Source organism: Lonchura striata, chromosome 8 (genome assembly GCF_046129695.1).
Source record: "Lonchura striata isolate bLonStr1 chromosome 8, bLonStr1.mat, whole genome shotgun sequence".
Classification (NCBI taxonomy): Eukaryota; Metazoa; Chordata; class Aves; order Passeriformes; family Estrildidae; genus Lonchura; species Lonchura striata.
This window is the reverse complement of record NC_134610.1, coordinates 30,637,277-30,665,069: the sequence shown is the minus strand read 5'-3', so window position 1 is coordinate 30,665,069 and position 27,793 is coordinate 30,637,277. Positions and strand designations below refer to the sequence as shown.

The following is a 27,793-nucleotide window of genomic DNA, read 5'->3' as shown; positions in this document are numbered from 1 at the left end:
CCCGGCCGGGGGGGCGGGAGGTGCGCGGAGCCGCCGCCCGCAGCAGCCGCGGCGGCAGGGAAGGGGCTGCGATGCTCCCGGCCGAGCGCCCCCCCGGAGCCGCCCCCGGGCGAGGTGAGTCAGCGCGGCCCCGCGGTGCGCGGGGGGCCGGGCCGGCAGCCGGGGCCGCCCGGCGGGGCGCCGCCGCCTCCCTGCCCGCGCTCCGCGGGGACCGGCTCCGCGGGGCGGCCGGGGCCGGCTGTGGCGCACCGAGCCGCTGTGAGCCGGGCTGGGGAGGCCGTTCCCCCCGGTATCTGCCCCGGCAGGGCTCCAGCGCCTTCCGCCGGGGCGGCGGGCCTCGTCCCCGCAGCCGCCCGGGATGCTGCCCGTGGGCCCGCGCCGCAGCTTTTCCCCAGCGGCGTTTGCTGCCGCGCCGGGGCCGGTCAGCTGCGCCTCCCCGGAGTGACCGCCGGTGTCAGCCTTGGCGGCCGCTGTGGTGCGTGCCGGCCCGCTTCTCCTGAAGCTCAGCATCTCGGCTGAAGCGTGCTGCGGCCGAGCCATGTAATACCCCCTGCCCTCCCCGGTGACAGAGTCGTAGTCCCGGAGGTGGCCGCTGGCCGGGCCGTGTCCCGCGGGAGCTCCTGCACAGCCATCCCCGCACTCCTCCTTGCCGCCAGCATCCAGGCGTGGCGTTACGTGTGGCTGTCACTCGGATCCAGAGCCCTTGCATCCTTAAAATACCATGGGGTTTAGTCAGCGCGTTGTCTGTTGCTCCTCTGTTTATTGGAACAAGCGTAGGAACAGATACTTATTTAGGAAGTCAGCGCTGAAGGTGCCATAGCTGCTACGGATGCCTGCGATGTTCTAAGTTAGATGGAGTTTAAAATCCGTGTCTGTTCAGCAGCACTAAAGTTTTAGCAGCAGAGTCTTTTTAAATGTTGTGTTAATGAAAAAGTGCAGTGTTGAGGAGTGATAAACTTGGTTGGATAAACTAGCGCAGAAGAGAACAGCTGAATAAACTTAGTACTGATGTATTTCAGTAAAAACTTCTCCAAACATTATTACATTACTGAGATATATTAGGTCTTGTTGTCCACTAGTTGGTAATGTCCCAGGAAAAAGATTACAAAATGCTAGTTTTCTAGCTTGGTTATTTTGTGTGTGTTTTCTGTTTCACTGGGTAGAAATAGTGGACAAAGGTGACCTGTATTTTGTTGTTTGCATTCTCTGAAGACACCCCCTCCCCCCCTCCAAGGAATAGGACAAAACAATCATCCCTTTAAGGGTAGTATTTGTGGTACTAGTCATAAATCCAGTAAAACTTGCAAGAAGGCTTTAAAAAAATCAAACAGGTGGAGTGAAAATATGAGAGTAGAAGCTGGTGATATGACGAGCTAATGGGAGGAAGCTGTGATTTATCAGTAATGTAGCTGGTACGAGGGCACAGCTTGAATGCAGCCTAAAATCCGTCTTAATCTTCAGCTACAGTACAATGGGCCCAAGTTTATATAGCAGTGTGAGAAATTGTGCACCGCTGTCGTGATCTATCTGCAGATGTGGCAGTTGGTCCCAGAGGCTGGAATGGCCAGGGAGCTCTTGCTGTCCTGCAGCAGACTGGGGCTGCTGCTGCTGCCAGGCTTGCTGGGTGCCCGTGTCCCTCCCCAGCGCTGGCAGCACTGTGCTCCTGGAGTGTGCGGGGGCCTTGCCTGGTTTGCAGCTGAAAGCACACTTTAATTCATCAAGTGTAAACCTTGGAGGCAGTTGACAACTGGAAAACTGGTTTAAAAAAACTGGAGGCTGATACCAACTAAAAACAAGTTCTTTAACAAATAGAGTCTACTTGGACACCTTAATGTGCATCTATTAAATGGAAAACAAGATTGGAATGCAGGAGTCTTAAGATGTGAGTTTAATGATTTTTCTTTAATAGGTGAGGATTCATAGTGTTCTTTAATGTTAATACTAGCACTATTGTAGCAACTTCAGACCTATCTTAAGTGCATTAAAGCTATTATAAACCTGATCTTGACATATTTCAGATGTACTGTTATCTCCCAATCTAATTGACTAAATGTGTCGGTGCATAGAGTTTTTATATCCATATTGAAGAACCAGAAAAGCCTATAGCCCAACACATTAAATAAGTGCATATCAGTAACACAAAATAAAGCAGTTTGAAGTGCTGTAGAACAAGGTGGTTTCACTTTCATGGAAACCCTAATTATGTTGGTTAATGTTTCAATGCTTGTGTCTTGCTTTGCAGTTGAAACAAGTGCATTTCCCAGCACCAAGTTAATTCACTCTATGTGACTTATTTCTGATTTTATAAATTCAGAGTCAGGTGTTCATGCTGGGGCCTCACAGGAGGAACTGCTTACCTTTAGAGAGCAGGGGATGATGTGGGGCAGGTGGAGCAACTTGTGGAAGTTGTTCTGCGTGGCTTGGCAGGGAACAGCCCATCCAAGGGCTCCTCCTGGAGGTTGGCTTATCTGGGAGAGGTTTGGGAACTCTTGGTGATGCAAGAGTGAATGAAGTCTAGGCATTTCTCTGTCATGACGTAAGTTGTTTGCATAACATTCTCCTCCTTTTTGGCGTGGATGCAGGTGACAGCACCAGGCTGCTCCTTAGGGGTGAAACTTGCTTGAAAATGGAAAACATGGTCTATTATTTATGGCTATTGCAGCAGTGCCTTGTAGGCCTGCTGGATGCAGGGCTTCCTTCTGGAGCTGCTGCACAGCTATGTAGCAGCAAGTCTTTGTTCCAAAACTTTTGGAGCTTGGATCGATGGGGTGGGGGGGCTGAGGAGGAGGTGGTGTGCATGAACTGTGTGATGGATGTGCTCAGGGCAGTTTGATTTGACCAGCTGGGGGATGACTGAGGTGAGCCGTAGTTTTCAAGTCTCCTTCTCTAGCAGACCTGCTCTTGATCAAACAATACTTAGTGACTTAAAGTGTTTTGAAGAAATATTTTTTCTGTTAACAAATTTTAAAATGTTTGCATGAAAGCTTCATGTGGAGTTTAACATATGTGCTACAAAGTAAGTTATCTAGTCAGTGAAAGGCTGGAAGGGGTCAACTAAAATGTGATGCTGTTCTGGCTGGCTTTGATTTATCTGCACAATGCAAACAGCAAGCTGGCCTGCTCTGTTCCTACAGTTGCATGTTGTTTGAGAGATTAATTGATCATTCCTGTTCTGAGTATGTTCTCTGAGACTGTATAAATAGAAACCTTCTACAGTGGGTCATTTTGGTAGGTATTTAATGGGTTAAGGCTTTCTTGATCATTTACACTGGGTTCTCACAGACTGTCACGGGTCTTTTTGGTGGTTTGCCTTTTAACATTCACATACATCCAAACCCAGATTTTGAGTCTCTGCTTTGTGAGTCTTAATTATAATTTAATTCACAAAACCTAGTGAATAGAATATTGATGCTGAATTAAACTTTATTTTAGAACTACACTACACTTTCACCTCAAATCTAAATTTCTGTTGGTCTGCAAATGAAGTTTCATTGCCTGGTTCTGTAAGTACCATGGTATTTTCCCTGAGAGGTTTAGGGATTTGCTGCCAAGGCTGATCTCTTGATTGACTTTTTTTTTTTTTTTTTCTTTTTTTTTTGAGATACACTTCAAAGCAAGGTGGTTTTTTTTCTCCCAAAGTTTTGGGAAGAGTGATACCAAGGGGAGAACTGAGTTCTTAGTATACTGTATTATTATTTTTCTTTGTTTCTTTTGTTTTCTTTGTTTTTGTTCTTGTAATGTCAGGTTGTCTTGAGTAGATTAGCTTTTTATCCTTTCTGATCTTGAAATCCTGTTAATTATTAGGAGAGATAGACTAAATGAGGATCGATTTAAGAAATAAAAGCAAGAATGCCAAGAAGATACTTAACTAAATGTAGAATACCCTCTTTCTACCTACCTGCCAAAAAGGCTCATTACAGTCCTTAAAATGACCATTGCACTGTCATCACTTTATTTCTTGGGACAAATAATTCTTCCTCCATTCCCAGGGTAGTTGCTCAAAGGTGCAAGTCTGCAGGGAAGATATATTTGTTTGCAGGGGATGACTGGATTAAAAACATATTTTAGATGTAAGGGCTTGAAAGTGAATTTTGACTTGCTATAGGAGTAGATATTAAAGCAGGTGACAGCAATCTGTATCAGAAAGCTCAGAAAAAAAGTAATAGTCTCTACTTAGATAAAACAGAATCCTATCTGTGCAAATGTTGAAGGGAGAAGGGCCTTGTGGTTAACAAGTACATTCTTTATATCCGAGGAGAAGCACATGCACTTGTGCATAAAGAGGTTCAGAGAACGCATGATGTCACAGAATAACCCCCAGTGTGAGAGAGCTGCAGCTGCGAGCGAGGGATGTGCGCTCCCAGCCCGGCACAGTGGGATCATGGGCTGGGGGAAATCAGCACTTCGGGTCTCAATGAGCTCTTTTCCCACTGTAGCCTTGTGGGGTGATGGGATGGTGAGGAAACAATGGCTTGGTTCCCAGTTCTGGGTTCTGTAGTGGTTTGGAGATGTAAACCTCTGTCAAGATAAAAGCTCGTTTGTTAGTTGGTGGACCAAAGTACTGTCTTGTGATACACATGTGCTGCTCTGCTGTGCCCTTGCTACGCCTCTTCCCTTTCCCATTGCAGGGCTTTGTCAGGATTCTTGGAGGAGTTCTTTAAAATCTACATCTTAGGGCTTTCTTGTGTGTTTCTGAACCCTAACTTTGGGGGTAACACCTCCAAAGCATTATTACTGTTTTTAGAGTGATGGTACAACTCTGCAGCCTCTCTGATCTCATTTGTCCTGGCAGAGCTGATTACATTCATCAGGCCTCCAGCAGAATCTTGTGTTCTCTTCAAATAAGCTAAAATTTATATTCACTCTGAAGTCCATCTGTTAACTCTCTTAACCTTTCTTCCTTACTCCTGTTCTTCGTTGCTCCTTTTAAACTTGCCAGTTGTGCTTGTCTTCTGTCCTCCTATTGTCTTGTGCATTAGATAAGTATTTGCAAAGTAAAGATACAGTGTTTGAAGGCAATGGTTAAAATAACCAATAGATAACTAGTCTTTTATCACTGAGAAGTATATTGGTTTTTCCATCTGTCTGGTTTGCTGCATGTTTGATCCCTGACTGGCACAGGGTTTTTGTCAGCAGAAGGAAAGCCCCATAGGTTCAAGGTATTGGATATTTTTTTTTTTCAGTAACAATACTACTCTGTTCATTTTCTTGTTTTCAGTCACTTATTTTTAGAATTTAAAACGTTGCTTAATATGACTTTCAAAAACCTGACTCCTAAACAAACTAGATCAAAACAATAAAGAATGCCATATGGTGCCTACCACTCTTGACGCTGTTATATTTCTGAAGAGTATATTCTGTATTATTAATAACATTCAATGAAGCTCTTAGTGTGGGAAAATATTTACTGAAATTACTATGAAATACACTTTTCATAGAGTTCTAACCCAGGATGTTCTAGTCAGAATAGCAGGAGTGAATCTTTCAGATTATGCAATTGCAGGGTGTTAGAAGATGGATGCTGAGGCTGATAAAAATTATGGAGGAGGGAAGAATAGGCAGCAACTGAAGTGTTTAAAGATTAACAGTATCATAATTTGTTATGCGCTCACTATTCATACAACATATGAAATTGAAATTCCACTTCAAGACAAAAGAGAAACAAAATTAATACTAATTGCTCTAAAAGCCTTCAGTATTATTTATATGAAACCAGATGGTTCAGATGTCGTATACAGGAATAAACTTGTTTAAATGAGGATGATTTCAAGCCATAGTTACAAAGAAGTTGTCCTAAAATATCCACATGGTTAAAATGTGAGTTCTGTCTTGTCATGTCTGGAGAACAGGAAATCTATTCTTCAGAAGTAAATGCTGTAAAGCTCTGATGCAGCAAGCAAGCAAGTTGCTGTAAACAGATGAGCATATACTGAAAGCTCTGTTACATCCCCTTGACATAAGTGGGGCCCTGTACAAGATCTGGAGACTTTGTTGTCAAAGAAAGGCAAGGCATAAAGAAAATAAGAGCACAGATGATGACTGATCTAATTTACTCATTAGACGGGCTTGTTTTATGGATGTAGAAATGAGCAAAAACCCCACAGTTCTTCCACCTGTCAGGTGGGTGTGGTTAGCTGAAACGAAGATTGCAGGAGCTCACTAGTCAGCTGTTGGGTTTTGGTTCATGTGGCTTTTGATGCTAACAGGTAAGAGCAAGAAAATGTGCTTTCACATTTGACTGTTCTTACAACTTAATCAGGACTCTCTAATCTTTTGACAGTTTTTAAAAAATTTAATTGGATTGTCTCTGAAGAAACTGGAGGAAAAAACTTCAATCTCTGTGTATATGCTGGCATATACATATATTCATTTACTTCTGACCTTGAATACATGAATATTTAAGGTTCCAAGATTTGTATGTAGCCTTTTCTCCCTAAATGAAACCAGGGATCCTTGTAAATAGTATCCCATATAAATGACATTTAAAAGTGAAAAACGCAGACAAACCTTATGAGTGTTTGGGATTTTAATGATGGTATTTTTAGACATGTCTTTCACTGAACTGTGTAAGGTTTAGATTATTCTCATGAACTGTTGTTTTTAGAAATATCCATGGCTTGTTGTCAGCTGTTACATATATGTTGAATCAATAGGGAACAATTAATTTAAATACTAGTGAATGCTAGTCTCTACTCTCTTATTAGCCTTTGTCAGTATTAAATAATCAATTCCAAATCCATTGTCAGTATTAAATAATGATGAATTATAAGTAATTAATTTAAAGGCACTGAATATACTGTTGCATGACTAATTCTAAGGGGATGATATTGTGCTTTCAGATGAGTAATGAAAGGCTTATTTCACTGTCCTCTTCTACTTGGAATAAAGTACAGAACTGCAAAAATATACTTATCATAGAATGATATAATACCCTGAGTTGGAAGGAACTCAGTAGGATCACCCTGTCCAAATACCTTGAGCAGGTCAAGATCATAACTGGAGTGCTCTTCAAGAAATTTCAGGTTCTTCTTGTTCTTTCAAATACAGTCTTTGAAAAAGTTCCTCTGTAATAATAATACTAATCCAAACAGCAAAGGATTACAAAACCAAAATATATACAATGTTTAATTTTCTCACAGTGAACATGAGCTAATCTTACTAGGTTAAATTTAAAGATACCAATAGAGCAAAACCAGTTTTTAATAATTATTTGGAACTGATAGCCTGCTGGCAGAGCTGGTTTTTATTCTTTGAAAAAGACACTTCTTAGCTAGGCTAGTTTATTGGAATGGGTTGTTTTTAAATGTGAAAGCTGGTTGGTCACTCAAAGTTAAAGGAGTGTTTATTTTTTAGTCTTGCTTATCAATTTTGTATGCACTTCTGCAGAAGATAAGTGCAGGCAGCTGCAGTGCTGTTACCTCCCAGTCCACCTCTTTTCAATTTCAGAATTTGACTTGAAGATACCTTTATAGGGCCTGTTTATGTTTCTTTGCTCTCTGGTCTTTGATGTCTTTGAGATTGTTATTCTAATTTTGGTCTTAAAGCCTCATCCTAATTCCCACCTCTTCCCATTCACCATAGAAGCTCAAGTCTCCCCTCAATTTCTGCTGCAGTTGTGGAGTGCTTAGAAAAATGTGTTTTGAGAGGAGACTGATGAGAATTTTGAAGTCCATCGTTAGGCTTTAGATAATAATTTGTTTTAGTGATCAAAATAACCCTGATATGTGTGGCTGCATTGCTTAATTACAAAATCATGACTATCCTTTGGCATAGGAAGGAATACTGGAAATAAAGCAGTTAGCCTTGGGGGAGAAAAGCCTACTTGAAAGAAGAGACTTGCAAATTCTAGCACTTAATTACCACAGTAACTCTGAATATATGTTATTTTCTCTCCTAAACATGAAAGATGTTTTATTGCACAATGCAAAAGCTGATGTTGGGAGAACTTCACAGAATTGGTCATAAAACACATTTTTATTGATGCTACCATGTCCCACTAGTCTAGACAAATGGTCTTCCCCACCCTGAATACTGCATTTATTGCTCAGGCATGTTACTTACAAGAAAGAAGCTGTCTTTGTCCTTGATAGCTGGCATTGTAGGTCTGCTCCCCTGTGGTACCTTAACCACCTTATGTTTTATTTGTTCACAGGGTAATCCTAGTTCCTTGAGAGTCCACCAGTTATTGGATGCTTATGGTAAACCATGGCAGCTGATGATAAGGTGGCCATTCTAACTGACGATGAAGAAGAGCAGAAGAGAAAATATGTGCTTGCTGATCCTTTCAATGGCATTTCCAAGGATCAAGACTTGCCCCCCAGTAATGAATCCCCTTCGACAGAGACAACCACTGCCCCAGATGAAGAGCTGGATTGGTTAGAAAAGCACTGTGTCAAAATAAACAACGATCTTCTGATCTCAAAGGTCTTTTATTTTTTCTTCTATTCTGCGTATGGCTCTCTCTACCCCTTGCTGCCCGTGTACTACAAGCAGCTGGGTATGACACCCAGCCAGAGTGGACTTCTGGTGGGCATCAGATACTTTATTGAGTTTTGCAGTGCTCCCTTCTGGGGAGTGGTGGCAGATCGCTTCAAGAAAGGCAAGATTGTCCTCCTGTTTTCGCTTTTATGCTGGGTTTTGTTCAATCTGGGCATTGGATTTGTGAGACCAGCCACCTTAAGATGTGTACCAAAGGGCCTTCCCCCTGCACATCCCACCAATGCAAGCAGCCTTTTAACAACAATTCTGCAAAACACCTCAATGTCTTCTCCACTAACCACAGTGAGTGCTGCGTCCCCGAAAGTTCGTGGGAGAAGAGACCTGGTCACTTCTAGTCCAGTCACTTTGGAAACAACAGGGACACATAATCCCGAAATAACATTCCTGGTACCTACACAGAGCAAGGATGAGGATTTTACCTTGGAAAACAGTACCCATTTGATTTTGCAAAGCCCCACCACTATCCCAGCCTCACTAGGGAACACAACTCTGAGCACCACTCCAGCTTCCATCAGCACAAAGCCAATGCCTTCTGACCAAGCTGTGCTCGTTTATGATCAACAAGAAGTAGAGGCCATCTTTCTACTCATTCTGCTGGTTGTCATAATAGGAGAATTTTTCAGTGCTTCCTCTGTTACCATTGTGGATACCATAACTCTGCAGTACCTCGGCAAACACAGGGACCGCTATGGATTGCAGCGTATGTGGGGGTCTCTGGGCTGGGGCCTGGCCATGCTCTCTGTGGGAATTGGCATTGACTACACTCACACAGAAGTTGCCATTGAAGGTCAAGGATGTAAAGCTCCAGAGTACAAGAACTACAGGATCGTTTTCATAGTTTTTGGCGTCCTCATGACAATGGCGTTAATTGTGGCCACCCAGTTTCGATTTCACTATGCGCACTTCAAGCAAGATGAAAATAAGAGAAAAGAGGTAGAGATCTCACAGGTGGACAGAAATGCCTCCAATGAATCTTCAGATAACACTCCTACCAGTATGAGTCAGTCACAGTCTTTCAGTTTTTGGGACCTAATTAAACTGCTGTGCAGTATCCAATATGGCTCCGTGCTCTTTGTGGCCTGGTTCATGGGGTTTGGCTATGGCTTTGTGTTCACCTTTCTGTACTGGCACTTGGAAGACCTGAATGGCACCACCACTCTCTTTGGAGTTTGTTCTGTGCTCAGTCATGTGTCTGAGCTGACTGCCTACTTCTTCAGCCACAAACTCATTGAATTGGTTGGTCACATCAGGTAAGATGGCAGCAATCATTAAAGAGCTGTACAAAAAATGGTGACTCTCAGGCTCAGCCCTTGTGCTACAAAGTGAAACTCAAGCTAATTGTTTTTTAAATTCCTCAGTTACATGGCTCACATGATGGATTTTTTTGTTATTTTAAGAGTTGAAAATGCTCTGAAATGCTTGCTTTGCATTTGAGCTTTATGTTAGTATGTGCTATATGCCTAGCACCATAACCTTTTGCAGATGGTTCCAGAAGATACCCTTGTTCCCTGATGCATCACTTTGTTAGAGATCTTTACAGATTGCCACCCACTCATGGGTTGTCTGTTTTGCCATACAAGTAGCATTAGTTTTTCAGTTTTTTTCATGTGAGTAGCAGCATTCTGCAAACCTCCTGCTTTAGCCTAGTTCCCCTTGCAGGGCAGTTTGTGGCCTCCACAGTAGCCTGGAAAGGTGTCAGCTGCAGGCTGAGAGGGGAGAAGCTGAGCTGAGGAAATGAGGTGAGCACCTCCTGTGTACATGGCCTCGTAATCAGACTCTGGGTGTTGGCAGAATGAGGCTGCAGCCTGGCAGTGTCACTTACTAGGACTTGCTCTCCTCCTTGAGTTGCAGCAGCGTGTGTCAGCTATGAAGTGAGATGGCTGCAGGGCTTGTCCTGTTGTTTTTGCCTTGTGTAAGTGAAAGCGACTGCTTCCAGCATATTAGTGAACATTGGTTTCCAGTCAATTCACTAAACTGACTTAATAGCCACATATTCTAAATCCCTCTACTACTCTTTAGAAAAAGCACAGGGGAGGAAAGATGGGGAAAATCTGAGTTAATGAAGCTGCAAAGGTGTTTTTTTTAATATTTACTCAGGTATTCTGTGCATCTAAGTTCAGAGTTGTGTGTTGTTAGTATCATGTCTTTCCAAATGCCCAGTTTATAATCATACAATCATTGAGATGTATTTTTAAGCTGTTTGCACTGTTATTTTTGTGTATTCTGTTCTAAGGTTTTGCTCTTTGTTTTGCTTTTATTGGGATAAATATTTTTATTCATTTGCCCTCTACTAAAAATGTTTCAGATGTTTAGCACAATAATTTGAGAGATGGAGTTCTTTCTTACTTGAAACTGAGGAGGATCTCTTTACTTAGAATCAGTCTTAATCTCTGAATTTGACAATAATTAGAAGAGAAAATGACATCTTATATGCAAAGCCTGGAGGAAGGATATGATGATGGAGGAGTGGTGAGAACAGATCACAGTCTTCATAACTAAAGATAGCTTGGGTATGCTCTTTCATTGTATATTATAGTACAAAATTCAGGCTTAGACTTCAACTGAAGAATGAAAACCATAAAAGTGGTAGGATTGTGAATAAGATGAAATAGAAGGGATGGGAGCATTGGTCAGTGAAAAGAAGGATGATATATGGGATTATCTCCCTTTTTTTTTTTTTTTTGGCACGGCTAAGCCTGTGAAGCCAAGATTGGATCAAGATTAAATTGTTTAAACACTAGTCCCTATTTGCTATAAAACACCATTCTGCATACTACACCTGAGAAATGTACATTAGTCATATTTTAGTGTTATCTAATGCTTATTTGTGTTTAGTCATTGTCGTTTGAGATGACTCCTCCTGGTTGCCTGCTGCCTTGTACTTTTGAACTTTTTGTGTTTGAGAGGAAGCAAGCTTCTTTTTTTTTCTTCTCCAAAGAAGTATGGATAGGAGTTCACAGCTCATCTTCTTTGACAGTTCTGTATATGTGTTGTCTGCTGCCTAGTAGTGCAGATAATAATTTTCCTATTAGGAATAAAATTCCAATAGCCTCCAAGTCCATATCCTTATCCAGAAGTGTTTGGTGTTGATATTTTATCTATTTTTTAATAGCTCAAAATTCCTTTCTTCTGTTGTTGGATTTCTAGATGTATACATTCTTTCTGCAGTATTTGAATACTTATAATTCAATTTTTCTTTCTGTGCTGAGTGTTTGAAGACAGGCATGAGTACCAGAATTGCATGCATTGTCACAGTAGCAGGAAAGAATGCTATTGAATGTCCTCTGTAGAACTGCAAGAAATCAGGCTTTATACCTTATCAGACAGAAGCTCAGTTTCCCACTTCAAGTCTTAAAAATCTTTCTGTTTCTACCATTGTATGTGGTGGCATATAAACTCCTTCCAACAGTTTGAAACCTCTTAGGTTTTTACAAATTTTTAAAACTAATACTCAAATTATTGTCCAAATGTTTTATGCATGACCATATTAAATACCTGCTGATAAAAATGCCCAATTTCTAACTTCATAAGCTCTACTTTTCATACATTTGTGCAGTGCATGTGTGCTTCTAGTGTTTCTTTGAGAGGATATTGGGAAGAAATTCGTCCCTGTGAGGGTGGTGAGGCTCTGGCACAGGGTGCCCAGAGAAGCTGTGGCTGCCCCATCCCTGGAAGTGTTCAAGACCAGGCTGGATGGGGCTTTGAACAGCCTGGCCTAATGAATGGTATCTCTGCCTATGGCAGAGGGGTTGGGACTAGATGATCTTTATGGTCCCTTCCAACCCAAACCATTCCATGATACTATGACAAAAAAGGTGTACAAAACTGGTTATGAAATATTAAGGCCCCACCTGGTGTAGAAGCACTCAAAACTGCTAGTCACTTAAGAAGATGATGTTAAGCTCTGAAAATAACTTCCTACTTGAGGTTAAGCTAGAATGTGTTTGTCTGACCACAGTTCCAGCATGTGAGTTTTTATGGGAAGCAGAGACTGGTAGTCATGACTGTAAACAGCTTCAGCTCCTTGTCACAAATATAGATTCAGTGCTTTAAATGTTTAACCTGTGAATTGAGTATGGTGTCTCTGTGGGTGCTGCATATAAGGCTCATAAGGAGCATCTGTTTACATTTTCCATTTATGTCTGATAAGGAGCCTAAGTGATAATTATAAATGCATTTTTGAAAAGACTCTGTAAATACACAGAAGTTTTTGTGTGATGTACCCCTCCAAAACTATATTTATAGAAATTGTCACAAACTGTAATTTACCTAAAACTCTGTACATATATTCTAACAAATTAAGAGGTAGAACCTGACTAAATTGCTGCTCTTAAACTCCAAATCCAAATCTTTCTGCAAATGTAACATGTTGGAAAAACACAGGCAGGTGAGTGGTTAGTGATGATGGAAGAGCTCTGAAGCAGCAGGAGTCACATCTCTGGTCTGGCTGTGCTAGGGAACAGCTGAGATAGGAAGACAGTTCTTTGTGAACAAAGTTTTTGCTAGACAAAAGTGAAATTAAGCTGGCTAGAACTCATCCTAAACAGAGAGGTGCATCTGTACTGCTGCTGAGGAAAAATAAAGGTACATGGTGAAGCCATTCCTTTGTATTCCAGAGCGTATGCATCAGCCTGGGCCTTTCTAGTAGGGGAATGAAGACAGGAGCCTGCAGACCTTGTGAGTTTGGTTACTTTTGAGGCTGATGCATCCTAATACATTTCAGAAATGTGGTTGTACATAAGAACTACATTAAGCTGTGGCTATGAAAGGAACCAAGTTATTTGTTTGGAACAGAAGGCATTAATTAAAGGATGAGATTAAATTTAAGATTCACAACAAAAAGAACAAGTTTGTTCTCATTATTGTATAACAGTGAACTTTTTTATGGCTTCCCATGTTTTCCTCCTTGAATGCTTGGGCTTGTGTTGCCTGAAGGCAGCTTAAACCAGCTATTCATGGACCTCACATGTATCTGGATGCAGCACTGCTTGATTTCATCTATGACTGAGGGGGGCAACTTCCTGCCAGCTCGCCCTACTTGTTGAAAGTAAATTCATGTTGTTATGAAAGACTCAGGCCTTTTTTGATATCACTGACATGATAAAAATTCTGGTACTGGATTTTTCACTGTCAGCTTATGTATGTGGAGATCACAAATGTTGACAAGATGCTGTGGTTTTGTGATTGTCTAGATTTTCCAGTGGCTCTGTACCATTTAATTAATTATTGGTGTGCATTTGTAGAAAAACTAGCTTAAAAAGCAGCACAAAGAATAAAGAGCCCTTTCACAAGGTCAGTGCTTCACCTTAATTATCAACTACATTTATTTCACTTATGCCAAACCAGGGTTCAAACAACAAGCCCTATTTGGACAATAAATTAGCCTTGTCCCTGAAAAAAATCTTTAAAGGTTGCAATAGCACCCTTTCTCAAGCTGTAAACATGTTTTCAATTAAGCCTTTGTTTGCCAAGATCCATCTAAAAATAAGAGGAAGATAGCTGGATGAATGAGCACCCCAGAGGGAAGCTATGCTAAATCTAAAAAATGGAAGGGAAGAGTCATCAGGTTAAATGTGCAGTGGGAAATGCACTTCACAAATAGTCTTTGTATTTCATTGTTTAAAAGCTGTTGTAAGAGCTTTTTTTTTTTTTTCCTCTAAATTCTGAGATGCAGCATCTGCTGCTTTTCAACAGGATGGCTAAGTTTTATCCTGAGGCATGTTGTTATAAACCATATTGCTTCTGTGGGATGTGTTTTAGAGTAGTTCTGAGCAGTTTGCAGATACTGGGACTATAAACTTGTATTAATTGGGTTAAAATTAATTCCTTTAATACAAACCTGCTCCAGGCTTTCATTGAAATAGCATAATGAATCTCTGGATGATTAGAAAAGCAGGTTGTTTGGAAAGGATGTTGAATGCACTCAGAAATTCTCTCTCTGAACAATCCCGTTTAGAGTGTGGCATAGAACTACAGAGCGCAATTAAAATCCCAGTTGATTTGCTATCTCTTTGATTTTTTTTTTTTAGCATTAGGATTTTGACTGTTGAATAGGCAAGAGGAGAGCTTACGTTTGGGTGTAGGACTTTAAGGATATATTTTGTGTTGAGCAAATGCTTTAGACTAGCATGCAAATAACTTCTAAATCAGTAAGCTGTATTATAACATAAGAGAAAGTGCAGACTGTCCTGACTTCTCCTTTCTTTATTTCCTTTAGAGTGCTTTATATTGGCCTTGCCTGTAACACAGCACGATACATCTACATCTCGTATCTGGAAAATGCCTGGACTGTTCTTCCGATGGAAGTGCTTCAAGGTAAGAGCTCCCAGAACAAAATCAGGTGCTTCCATTTATCTTGTTTTGAAGTCAGCTATGATTAAGTAAAAAAACTGGTATTTCTCTAATTTTTGATCACAAATACCCCAGACAATGCAGGTTCATAAACACATAAAGCATTAGTGTTTATCCTGGGAAATGCTTGACGTCAAAAGGGTGGGTGTGCATTTGATTGTGCACAGTTCTCTGTTTATTCAAACAGAACTGTGTGAGACCAACACACCCTTTAAATAAACAAAGAGACAGAAGCATGAGCTACAAGGGTACACACCTACTGCAAATCCTGTTTGGTGATAAAATGCGAACTTCATTAAATGCCAGAGGTTGCAGTCCTTGAAAGGATGCTGTAAAAAACCTCCAAACACAGTCTGGGTCATTCTATCTCTGTTAAAACTTGTCAGTTCCATCAGTACTTTTAGATTATAGATTTTTTTTGTTTTAATAGCTAGAGCAGAAATTCTCTCAACAGCTTTCTCAATGCTAAGAGAACTTCTTTGAGAGATGGCCTTTCACAAACTTACTTACAAGGACAGAGGTGTGGTCTGTTGACTAGTAACTTGAGTCCTGTTTTCAAATCCTGTTGTAGAAGTCTGTAAGATCTTCATTGCACTGTTAAAGTGTTCTAGCTTAGTTTTTATGACCTCTTTTTGTTACATTATGGTGGGTACCACTTCTCAAATCCATGAAAAAGTGGAATTGTTTTACTTTCTATTTCTTCAATATCTGAAGAATACAATTTTTTACCATCTCTTTAAAGCCATCTTTTTGTTTGTTTGTTTTATATAATAATATTTAGACTTTTTCCCACAGATTGTACTTAGAAGTTTTATTCTATGTGCAGCATAACTTGAATTTAAATTAACTTTTTCTATTGCATTTACAGAAGTCTTTGTAAGGTAGACTTTGAGTTGCAAAATGCCATTAGAAAGCACTGTTTGGATCTCTACATACACACAGAGAGATCCATGTCCTGGCTCCTTAACGTTCCAAGCTAACAAAACCAATTTATCATATTGTAATTGCCACAACAGCAAGCTTCTGAATTTTGTTATTAAAAATCCCCCAAACCACAACTATTGAATTGTTCATACCAGTGTTAATATAGGAACATTCTAGAAGGAACCTGAAGAATGAGTATGTGTTATTCTCACTTGCTCAAACATCTAGGAAAAAATATTATGAACACAAAGCTTCGGATGTTGCCTTTTAGGCAATCCTGTTTTAAAGCTATCCCATAACAAAATATAGGAAAAAACCCTTATGGTATCACCTACACAGCTATAAGTTTGTGCCTGGAAGAATCCTGTAAGTCATGGCTTATAGAAGTTTCTTGTACTTTGAATGTGGTTTTTATTCTGCTGAAGTTTCAATATGTATTGCACAATACATAGATTTGCCTTTACATACAGGAAGAGTATACAGTACACAAATCCTGAGTAATTGAGATTTGAAGAAAAAATTAAGGACCTTCAAAATAATACTTTGTCATAAATGTATCTGCCACATGTTACCGTATTTAGCCACTGCTGAATCATGGGCTCCTTTGGTTAATCTGGCTATTTGCAGTTATTTATAGTCAGCAAATGAGAGAGCTAAACCCAAACCAAACCCACGCACAGCTCCCCCACCCAGCCCCCCAGGTCTCTGTGTTCTGTGTGCTCTTTCCAGCTCCATCAGATGTCATTTGTTGCTGCCTGATGTCCATGAGTGCCCTGTGTGTGTCTAACCACCGCCTCTGCATTTAAAGGATTCCAGTCATCTTATTCAGTGTTGCCAAATGTGGGGTTCAAGGTTATCTTTTAGAAGTACTTCTGACTTCTCCCCGCCTCCTTTATTCATTTCCTTCCTGCTCTTACCAGTTTTCATATTTTCTAGAGTTGTTTTTTTTTCTGCAGCAGTTCCAAGTCCTGTTTCTTTGGGCTCTGCTTTCCCTCCTACATAACCACTTATTGTCAGTGGCAGTAAGAAGTCATACCTTAATGAAATTTGGTGAGGTGGAAGCTCTTATTTTTAAGTGAGCTTGTTGACAGGGAAACAAGAGTTCTAGCTGTTTTCTCTATGTAAGGATTAGAAGTATTGAAAACCAAAAAAGGAGTAGATTGTGTACAACATGTGGGAACCAGGTGGGCCATCAAGTTGACAGGTCTTTGAAACCCCTTGGTGAAGTCCTTGCTCTTGATTGTGCAGAACTTTTTTTCCAAGAAGCTGTCATATTCTATGTAAACTCCAGTTCCATCAGCTCAAGGGGTTTTAAGGCTAAAAAAACTTTACATTGACTTCTATAAACAAATTATTTTTCTGTTGAATATGTTTCTGCTAAACAAGCAGGATTATCCCCATATGCTGTTGCCGAAGGGCATGGAAACCTTTCTGGAAGATGACTCTGCAGACTGCATCTATTGATTGTAATAAGAACCATGCTGTGTTCCAGCTGCTGTTTGTAGATGGGATGAGGACAGCTCTCATTGCATTGTACTCTCAAAGTAGTAAACGAGGAGATTTAAACTCACTTCTCAATGCAAAGTTTTCAACCACTATGCTGTATTGACTTGCACAGGCAATGTATGAAAATAAGAGCCAAGGCTGAGTCTGTAATAACTGAAGATTTCAAGACATCCTTGCAAAGCATACATATCTACATATATTGCACACAAGCAATCTTGTTCATTTGGCACTTAGCAGATTAAGTTTTGCTATGCTAGTTAGCTGCAATTTATTGTTCCAGGGCACTGATCCAGATCCTCTGATAACAGCTATGCTAGCTCACCAATTTGCATTGGAAATTTTTTCTAAATTACAAAACTATCTTGTTAACCTGAAAATGAGCTGTTTTCACTTGGCAGTTACTCAGCAAACTCCAAAACAAGTACTATTCTAAGTGACTCCTACTGATGTTCCAGCAACACAGTTATGTCTAGAGAAGAAAGAGTTTGGCCTTTGGCTGACAATAATTATAATACATATTTCTCTTGAAATAAATTTGGATCCCCAAATCTTCAGCTCACAGTTTATGTATAAATTATCCTGAATTCACTAAAATTACAAGCATCACTCTAGGATTGCTGCACTTGTTAGAACTGTTGTGCAGATGATGAAATGGTGGTTAGTGGTTTTAGCAAATAATGTCACAATATATATAGTGAGCAACTTCTTTTAAAAATAATTGTGGTTAGCAGTAACAGTAATCCAGACCAGACTTCTTGTGTAAGTTGTGGTAAAAACTGTTTCAAATAATTATTGTTGTATAGATAATTACAATAAAAATCACATTAATAATGTACACATACTAAAATAAAAAGGCTGTGCCTTTAAAGGCAAGTGTAATGAGCTGATTTAAAGGTATGGATTTGTTTTCAGAGAAACTGAGAACACTGTGTTCTACTGGGGCTTTCACTGCTAAAGATGAAAGCATCCAAGAGCCTGTTGGTTAAGTTATGGCCTTTTGTTCAAACCCAGTTCAAATAATTTCTGATGTGTTTTTTATTTGCCTGGCTTTAGGAATTGACTTGCTCCTAACAGCTAATAAAACTGCATGTTTTATGTTAATTGATGTAATTTCTAAACCAAAACCACTTTACCTATTTTAAATTAGCTCTGCTTTGTTTTTGGGACAGCTCTTGGTTGCTATTTGCAATGCATCCATGGATCTGCATTAAAAAAAGTAGAGACTCAGAGACTTTCAAAACTCTTAAGCTTTTTGCATAGAAAATCTGTGAGTTTTAAAGCCTTTAACTATAATTGGTATGGTAATACAGACTCATTTTAATGCAAGCTTTTTGTTTTTCAATGCAGTGATGTACTAATACCAAAACCTTGAGAGAGAGATACATACACACACACACACACACACACACATATATATATATATGTGTGTGTGTGTGTGTGTGTGAAATACCCAAAGCTTGAGGAGTTTTGGGTTTGATTTTGAGTAAATTTGACCTGGACAGCCTGGTGGACATCTAACATCTGTATACCTGCACTATATAAATTTCATATAGTGCTATTTCTCATTTTACCTAAGCAAACCCCACATTATTCCATATGTTATGAAAATGTATTTTCTTGCTCTTAAGAGTGTTCAGCCTAAATGCCTAAGTCATTATTGATTGTCCAACTGTTCGTTACTAAGTCAAGTGTAGAGGACAGAAACATGTTGACGGAATCGTCAGTTGTGCCAATATTTGTTTAAAACTGAGGCAATAGAGCTTAGGAATTGGTAAACTGTGATGACTATTTTTAATACCTCTGAAATAAGGAAAAAAAAATTCCCACTCAATCTGAGGGTGGCAAAATAGTTCAGGCTTATTTAATGTGTGAAGGACTACAAAACTGTTTTGTTTTTATAACATCTCCACAACCCTGCCTTTTCCTGTCCTGTTCTTCCCCACTCCACACAGGCCCCCAGGCAGATGCTCCAAGGCAAGGGCTCCACCTGCAGCCAGCCTCACACTGAGGGTCATGTGCGGGCTGTCCCTTAGTTCTGCTGCAGGAGCAAAAAGTGTTCCCAACCCCAATCTGCCAGGCCTGTGCTGGGATAGACACTTTGCTCAGTCTCTGCTGGAGGCTGGGGCTGCCATTGGGGGGTGGTTGGTGGCACTGAGCACTGGGGGTGTCACTGGGCCATGGTTGGTGGCACTGAAGACTGGGGCTGCCGTGGGGCAGTTGATGGCACTGAGGATGGCTGCTGCAGAGGTGGGTGAAGTGGTGGCAATGCCTACACAGGATGCAGGCTCAGCAGGCACGGGGCAGGATGCAGCCACAGCAGGAGGGAGGCACACTGACTCTGCCTCCCAAGAGCAGCCATGGAAAGTGATGTCTTTGGCCTACCCTGAGGAGCTTGTGTGCTGTTCTCATCTGGACTATTTCATCCTAAATTCAGAGTGTGTTGGTGTTGAGTTCAGAAAGAGTTTGCTGGGAGGTGCTGGGTTTTTGCAGGGAGTGAGAAGGGTAGGAGGGGTTTAATTCTTGCCTCTGAAATGGCATGGATATCTATGATACCGTTGGGATTTTATGACCTTTGTGTTGCCTTCATTGTGGTGGTAAGGAGACTGCTGAGAGGCATCAATGCTTTAATTGCCTACAGCTTGTGAAATTGGGACAGTATTCCAAAGGCCTTGGGTTACTACGAAGGCACAAGAAATCTGGAAGAGAGACTTGTCTCCCTAAAGACTGTGTCCTTAGAAGAGAAGTGAGGTCATCTTAGAGGCAGAAAGAGCTTTTGACAGGCTGTGGAGAAGGAGTTGTCCTGTCTCTCTGTGGCCTGGTAGTCAGTATCACATTACCAAAAGCTGATTTGTACTTCCCAGACATTTATCACTGGAGGGTTTTTGTTGTTTTTCTCTCCATGTGCTCCAGCTGGTGATTGCAGTTGTTCAGATGCTGTGTTGGCACCCCGTGCCTGCTGCTCCTGACGATGTCTGGTCTCTGCAGGTGTCACACATGCAGCTATCTGGGCAGCCTGCATCTCGTACCTCAGCGCAGCCGTGCCTCCGGAGCTGAGGACGTCGGCACAGGGAATACTGCAAGGACTCCACTTGGGGCTGGGCAGAGGATGCGGAGCCATGGTTGGAGGGGTTTTGGTCAATTACTTTGGTAAGGAAAAGTAATATTGAAAATTTTAATTTTATTTATTCTGGTTTTACTGAACTTTCAGCTTTAAGCTTATTTATGCTGTAGGTAAACTTATACGTTAAAGAGTTGTACATTTTGTATACAGGATCATAGAAATTCTCGGGCTGGGAAGGGCCCTGAGATCTCCAGTCCAGGCCCCTGATCAGAGCAAGGTCAGCACTGCATTCAGACCAAATTTCTCATGGCTTTCTTCTGTCAGTGTTCCAGATTGAGTCCATATGTTACACCCAGATATTTTCATTATTGTGTCGAATACCTAACCTCATCTGTTAGATGAATGAATCCTTTGTGAGAGAATAGTTTGATACTATAAAGCCTCTCGATGAACAAATGAGAATCTAATTACTTGCTTAAAAATCCTTTACAAAGCCTGTTGAAGAAGGGATGGGGGAGGAAAATGTAATGAAACAATCTAATAAGAGTCTACATCGGCAATATATAGCCAAGAAGTACATAATGCTGATTCATTTTATTTTATTAAGTAAGGAGGTTCTCAATTTAGGAAAAAAAAAAATCTCATTACAGGTCCTGCTGCCACATTCAGAGGAATAGGGATGGCTTGTTTAGTGATTCTGCTTCTGTTTGCACTGATCCAGTGGATGTTGGTTCCTGATGAAGAAGAAGGTAAATGTTCATGTCATAGAGACACTATAGAATTACAAGTAGTGAAAAAAAGATCTCCAGCTGCTCCTGCAGCTTTACTTTTGTATGTTTGGTGTCTTAACTTGGATTTTGACAAAACAGTTCATTTTCAAGTGGGAAGTTTTTGTCCTGAGCAACGAAGAAATCAAAGTGGTATGCTGCTGCTGCTACAAGAAGGGCAGCATTGAGTTCTTGAGTGTCCACAGAAGGAAAACATGATATATTTTGCTGCCTGTATGTCCCCTCAGTTCTGAGAATCCCTTAGGTTAGTCTTCACAGCTGTAGTGAGTCATTTCAGTTGCATCAATTCTTTAAGGTCACCTCAGTCCCACTTTGTGCTCTCATATTCTGCCAGTCGAAGCCACCTGCTAGAAATTGCAGAGGTGACTTTAGAGGACACCACATTTTATAGATTTTTTTTTTAAACCTGAGGTACCTTCTCTCTGGGGGAACTTGAACTTTTTAATCTCTATCTTTATCAATATAAAGGCTAACCAGAAACAAAATACTTGGAGCAAAGTTAGGGGTTTACCATTAATATATTTCTTACAAAGACAGTAAAACTCTGGCTAATTGTGAAAAGTCACGAATTTTTGAGCTGCTTTTTACCCAAATACTTTACAGTATGAACTTTGAGTATGAAGCAAAAGTTAGCTTTCTTTAGCTGGAATATGCAATTAACTAGTTATCAAGCTGCCTGTACTGAAGTGTTCAAGTATGTATTTTGCTAGTATTTTCTTCACCTGTGTTCAAATGATCATGGCAAAAAATGGAAAGGTGAAAATGCTATTTGCTGCTTCAGTTTCCCATCAGCATTCAGTTAATTGCACATGAATCTACAAAAGGCCAGTTTGTTCATAGTGATCTTATTCTCTTTGTTTCTGTCTTTGGTTTTCATTTAATACACACTACCCATTTTAACAGTGTGTATGTTAATTTAAAGCATGACAGTAATTAAGCTGCTTTCAAGCAGACCAGTTGGATGAGTAAAATGAAGAATGTGGTCAAGTGTGAGCAGGATTAGTCTCTTCATTTATTCACTCTTTGAGATCATCCAGCCCTTACTTAAATATCCAGTACTATCTAGGAGTTTTAAACCAAATATAATTTTATAATTTAAAAAAAATACATTTTAAATCTGTAAAATATTTTCTTTGGAAAAAAATATTTTTTTCAAAGTTTACAGAATGTGTTTTTTACAGAGAGCGCATAACTATTCCTGAAAATATCCCCCAGTTACTAAAAATCTGTTTAATTATTTTTGTATCAATACTCCGGCTCTTCAAGATTGGGGTTGGGTCATGGCAGTCATTTTATGGATGACATTTCAAGATAGTTACAGAAAGCTATCACAGTTCATTGGAAGACCTGAGAGGTAAAGGTCTCTTAGGAGGATTTCTTCCTTTACCTGAAACTCTTTGACAGATACTTTGTGTCTTCCAGTGTGTCACCATCCTTAATTCTTGTCTCCCTAACTGCATAACTCCACGGAGCTATTTGCTGGGCACAGCTGGAGGTTTTCATGCTCCTCAGCCCCGTGCAGTGGCACAGCAGCCACGTTTCCCTAACCAGACTGTGCTGCATCTGACTCCTGGGGGCTCGAGCCAGTGCTCTGCTTTCAGGGCAGTGATAACCACAGTGTGAAAGCAAGAAACACTTCATGCTCATTGTCTGCTTCAGGGTTGTTCTTTTCTAAGCTTGTTGGCTATGCCAGTGATAATTTTTTTTTAAACTTCAGAAAAGACAATGCTGGCAGAAAGGATTCCAGTGCCTTCCAGTCCTGTTCCCATAGCAACTATTGACCTTGTGCAACAGCAGTCGGAAGATATCATGCCTCGGACTGAGCCCAGACTCCCTCCAAAGAAAACTAAACACCAAGAAGAGCAAGAGGATGTGAACAAGCCTGCCTGGGGCATCAGTTCTTCTCCGTGGGTCACCTTAGCTTATGCTGTCTACCAGATAAAAGAGATGGTTAAACTATCCAAAACCAACCCAGCTCCTGAGAATCAGCCTTTGCAGGTAATCATCTAATGTTCAGGAAGTTCTTATGTAATTTTAGCAGCCTTGAAACCTTGATAGCTCTGTAAATCTGTTAGTACCTGGTAGGTATTTTCTGTCAGCTTGTAGTAAAACTGGACTTGTGACACAATAGTTGAAATACTGCATTAAATAGAGTTGTTTTCTATGTATAATGTAGCAGGAATAACTTTGCAAGTAGTATCTTCCTGAAGATGGTAGAAGGAGACACAGAAAGAGACTCTTGTTTTGCAGACTTGGATATACTTGGATTCCCTTTAAGTTTACGTTTCTTTTCATATTAGTTGGAATGTGCAGGTTATGCATTTTGCGAACATGAAGATGCACAGCTGCTTAACAGACTGTAAAATTATTTTTATTTAGTTTTACCTCCTTAGATGATGCTGTCAGACATGTACATGGCTGCTGTGTGCCAGACAGCTGCTGATTGGATACAGAACCTTCTTTTCAAAAGAAGTTAATCTCTTTTACCTAGAGTTATACCAGATAAGAGCCATCCTGGGACTTAAAATATTTGGTGGCTGGTGTTTACTGTGCATCATTACCCTTCTGTTCAGTCTTCCCACAGAGCAGCTTGTAATAGCTGCCTCAGTGGTTGGATGGGCTTGGATCTTGTAATGCTCTGGCCATGCCTATCCAACTGGAGCTGGAGCATACTGCTAAGCCAAGTAGGGAGGTGCTGTCAGGGTTTGGAACAGCATGGTCAGTCTCAGCCCTGTGTTTACCTGTCTGAAGTTCAGAGTGGGTGAGGTTCCTTCTTGCACCCAGTGGGCGTAAACACAGAAATGCTTTTTCCACAATTGCTGTCTTTAGAAATGGGTAATTTGGGATGTGAGTGTGAATCAGCAGAGCTGGGTGTAGGAATTTCACCTGGTCAACAACCTCCTGCCTTTCTTACTTGACTTTATTCTTGGAAATGTGTTATAGGCATGCTTTAGGTTAGCTGGGGTTTTTGTTTGGTTTTGACCTTTCCAGAGTCAAAGAATGTGAGCTGAAGATATCACAAGGTCTCTGAGATCAAAGTAATGTATCCAGACTAATCGCTTAGTTTCTCATTGCAAATGTCCTCAGGGTCTTGGTTAGTGTAAGCTTCCCTCTGTTAAATCAGAGCAAAGAAGTTACCCAGAACTCAGGCAATGAACATGGCAAGAAAATAATGTTTTGCAGGTGTGTGGTGTCTGAGAGTGACTTGTCCAACACTGCTGGAGACAACCCAGCTGCTTCCCTGAGCAGTGTGAATTGCCAGAAAGGCTTTCGTGCCTGTTCTCTGTGGCACATGTTGTCTTCACTATTCTTTTATTCCTGTAAAAAATACAGTGCTGATACAAAAGTATTACTTGTTAATGTGCCAGAATTCAATGCACCAAGAAAATTGTATCATTTTCTTCATTGTGTATTCTCCAAAATTTCTCATCCCTGTTTCAGTGCTCCAAGAGGACAAACTTGCTTCAAAATATTTCAGGTTTTGTGCTCAGACATTTATTTTAGGCTGGTGATACTAAAATACTGAAACTAGGAAAAGGCTGCCAAGCTCTCTTACTGAGTTTGTTAAATAGCTTCTTTTAATGACAAAAATTATTCCTTCCTATTTCATTAAGATTTTGGTCAGTTTTGCTTCTGCTTGCTCATAGTCCTTCAAACAAAGGGACTTACTGGCCTCATTCTCTATGCTTCAGTACAAAACAAATAATCATAGGCAGTGCATCACCTTCTAATGAAATATGTTATTGTGGAGGTTTGCTGTTTCAGCCCTGGTAACTGTGTTTAAAGGTTCTCTTATGTTTCCTGATTAGGCTTGTTTGATTTGTCCATCAATACAGTAAAAATTCTGCCAGTCAGAAAGTCTGAGCAGTTTCTTGGGGAGGGTGGGATCAACTGTGAAAAGCTGTATTTAAGAAGTGTGGCAAAAAAAAGTTATAGACTTGCTTTGTCAAAAGAATTATCTTGTCTAAACACTTTGAAGTCCACTTAATTGTTTTATTCCCCTTGAAACACAAGTTTGTTTTTTGCATGCTTCTTGGGAAAGTGCAGTTAGGAAAAGAGATGGAAGGTAAGCTGCTGTCTGCTTGCTATTAGTGTAATCTGGTTTTAAATGTACTACTTTTGCTTTGCTGCTTTACATTTGACTTGCTATGTTTTGAGCATTCAAAGCAATGCTTTGTGACGTTCCAGCAGTGCCTGAATGCATCTGGGGGTTGCCAGTGGGGACAGTGTCCTGAGAATTTATGTTGACTTTTGTCAATCTTTCCCCTCTTTTTAGAAAACCAATGAGAATTGCAGTGCTTCATCAGCCAGCTCAGCAAGACAACCCCAAAATCCAACAGATTCTGAGCAGTCCAGAAATTGTTCTGTACCAACACCTACAGCCCCATCAGATTCCCAAGCAGATGGCAACCACGTGGTGTTGGATCATGATGCTCAGCCTGCTGCTGCAGGGCCCTGAGATGCTCTCATCTTTCCAAATCCAGTGCATGGAATTCTGCTTCTCACCTGGGAAACGCTGGAGTAGGAGCTCAAAAGTAGGACTTCCTTCATCTTAACAATCATAATGTGATGCAGTGCAAGCTTTTTAACTATATAAAGAATATTCATATGACTACACAGAGCAACATGAGCAGGGAAGCCAAAAGGTCGGATTCTTGAGGGAAGTGATGTAGCCAGATGTAATGGTAGAAAGAATTCTCAGCTGCTTTGCTAAAGCTGAGTCAAGTGCTATGAAATTTCTTTGCCATCTGTGGAAGAAAGGGAGTTCACTCCTCATTTGTTGAGGCACAGTGTGTCTGACTTGATGGGATAATTTTTTTTTCTTTACATTTATTCCCAAATAAAATTTAAAAGACTTTTTAAGAGAGACACTGAGTTTCCTTGAATCAGAAAATACAGATCTAAAGAAAATACCAGATCTAATAATTCTAGGACTGTCATGAAACTGTCTCTGGAAAGATTTCTAAGAAACAGAGTAGCTTAAGAAAGCGTATCTTAATATTATGGTGATGGATTAAGTAAACCACATGCATATTCAAAGAATATGTTTTTGAAGCTATTGTTCTGTTGTTTGAGATAGAAGTTTAGTTCTGCAGAGGTTTTGAACTGGCATTTTAGTGCAACACAAAAGCTGGAGGAAAGCTTCTGAAGAAGTTACCCTCTGTGCTTGCAGCCCTGCAGGTGGGCATAAGGTTGTGTGCATTTGGGTAATTTTAGGTTTGGTGTTATACTGAGACAAGAATCTTTGACCCAGATTGCACAGCCTGAGATTGATCAATGATCTTTTTGGGTTTTTTATTTCATCATCTATACAGGGGTTTATTTAATGAAGTGTAGTTATTATGGTTATTTATTAAGAAAACAGTAAGCTTTAAGTGCCTAGGGAAGGTGGGGGGGTAGGGAGGAATCGCCTAAAAATCTTAAATGTTTAGGATTATAGGGGCAAAGTAGTAGATGCAGAAATCAAATAGAGTGAGAGATTCTCAGGAGGAAGCAAATGTAACTCAATTGCAGCATGTTTAGGAAGTTACTTTGCCCAATGTCAAGACACTGGAGGACTTTGGATTATGTTTGGTTATGCTTCTTAATACTGTCTGCAGCCAGCTCGTGCTGGTGCGTAGTGAAAATTGCTGCTGGAGGGGAATCCTTGGGCTCAGGGAAGAGTCAGGGGGGTTTAGTCAGGATAGTGTTTTGGTCTATTTTCTTAGATGAGCAGCTTGTTCCCAGGAGATCCTGAGCACTCTGCTCCCTTGGGACTGAGGGAGCGCTGCTCAGCTGCCCTCCTGAAGTGAGATGTGTGTGAGGTACGAGGCCTTCCCTAGGGAAGGTGCTGCTGGGGGGACCAAGCTGGGCCAGAGGCAAGGCCAGCAGGAGCCCAGAGTCAGGGAGAGGAAGGTGGCAGCAGCTGAGCAGGGAAGGGGGTGCACAGTATGACATCTGTTAGCTTGACTGAAGGGCTGTCCCATAGCTGTGCTTTAGCTGTGCTTTTAGAACAACCCACGTTCTGGCAGTGCCTGGGACCAACACCATAGACAATAAAAAGAAACATCAATGACTAGCCACTAGTTACTTTTTTTGCACTTAAACTTAATGTACTGTACTCACATAAATCCTCACGACTTGTCTAAGTGTCCTTTAAAATCAGAAATGTATTTATTTTATGTTTGTATAACCTGGAGGAGAACTGAAGACTGAACAGGTGACAGGACAGAAGGATGCTAAAAATCATCTTGAGGCTAACCAACCATTTGTTGAGTTCATGCTGTATGGTGTTACCTCAGCTGCTACTGCATAGCACCTGGATTGTGAAGAGCTTGTACACTGTGTTTACACTTCAGAATTGTGTATTTGAAATGCCTGCTCTTTTTGGAATTGTATAGTCATTCTATGTTGCAAAATGGACATGTACACCTGGATTTTGATATTTGTGAAACTGTAAAAACTGTGGTAAGAAATATAAAATATCCATAACATATTTAATAGTATCAACATGAACTTTTATTTTATTTGTTCATATTAGTGTCAGCAGTGAAGTGAAAATAATTCAGTGATAATGACCTTTTACTAAAGTCACTGGAGGATGCTGAACCAAGAGCTTGGGAAGTACTCTTGCACTGTGTTAAAATAGCATTTGATAATAAAATCTGACTGTAGGCACCAATTC

General features: G+C 40.6%; 1 protein-coding gene across 4 annotated transcripts; it reads left to right on the top strand.

The window, feature by feature from the left end:
• The first annotated feature begins 4 nt into the window (after nt 1-4).
• Nucleotides 5-27,604, top strand: MFSD6 (major facilitator superfamily domain containing 6). 4 transcript variants are annotated; one of them, XM_021531387.2, is made up of 8 exons: nt 5-114; nt 8,153-9,749; nt 14,717-14,814; nt 20,266-20,427; nt 20,992-21,090; nt 22,847-23,127; nt 25,177-25,195; nt 25,406-25,521. In XM_021531387.2, the coding sequence occupies exons 2-8, from the start codon at nt 8,206-8,208 to the stop codon at nt 25,414-25,416; spliced, it is 2,214 nt and encodes a 737-aa protein (XP_021387062.1). In that variant the 5' UTR covers nt 5-114; nt 8,153-8,205; the 3' UTR covers nt 25,417-25,521. The 4 variants fall into 4 exon arrangements, with proteins under 4 accessions (XP_021387062.1, XP_021387061.1, XP_077641272.1 ...); XM_021531386.2 differs by having other exon boundaries at nt 25,144-25,195; XM_077785146.1 differs by having other exon boundaries at nt 25,172-25,195; nt 25,406-25,459.
• Nucleotides 27,605-27,793: the final 189 nt, after the last annotated feature.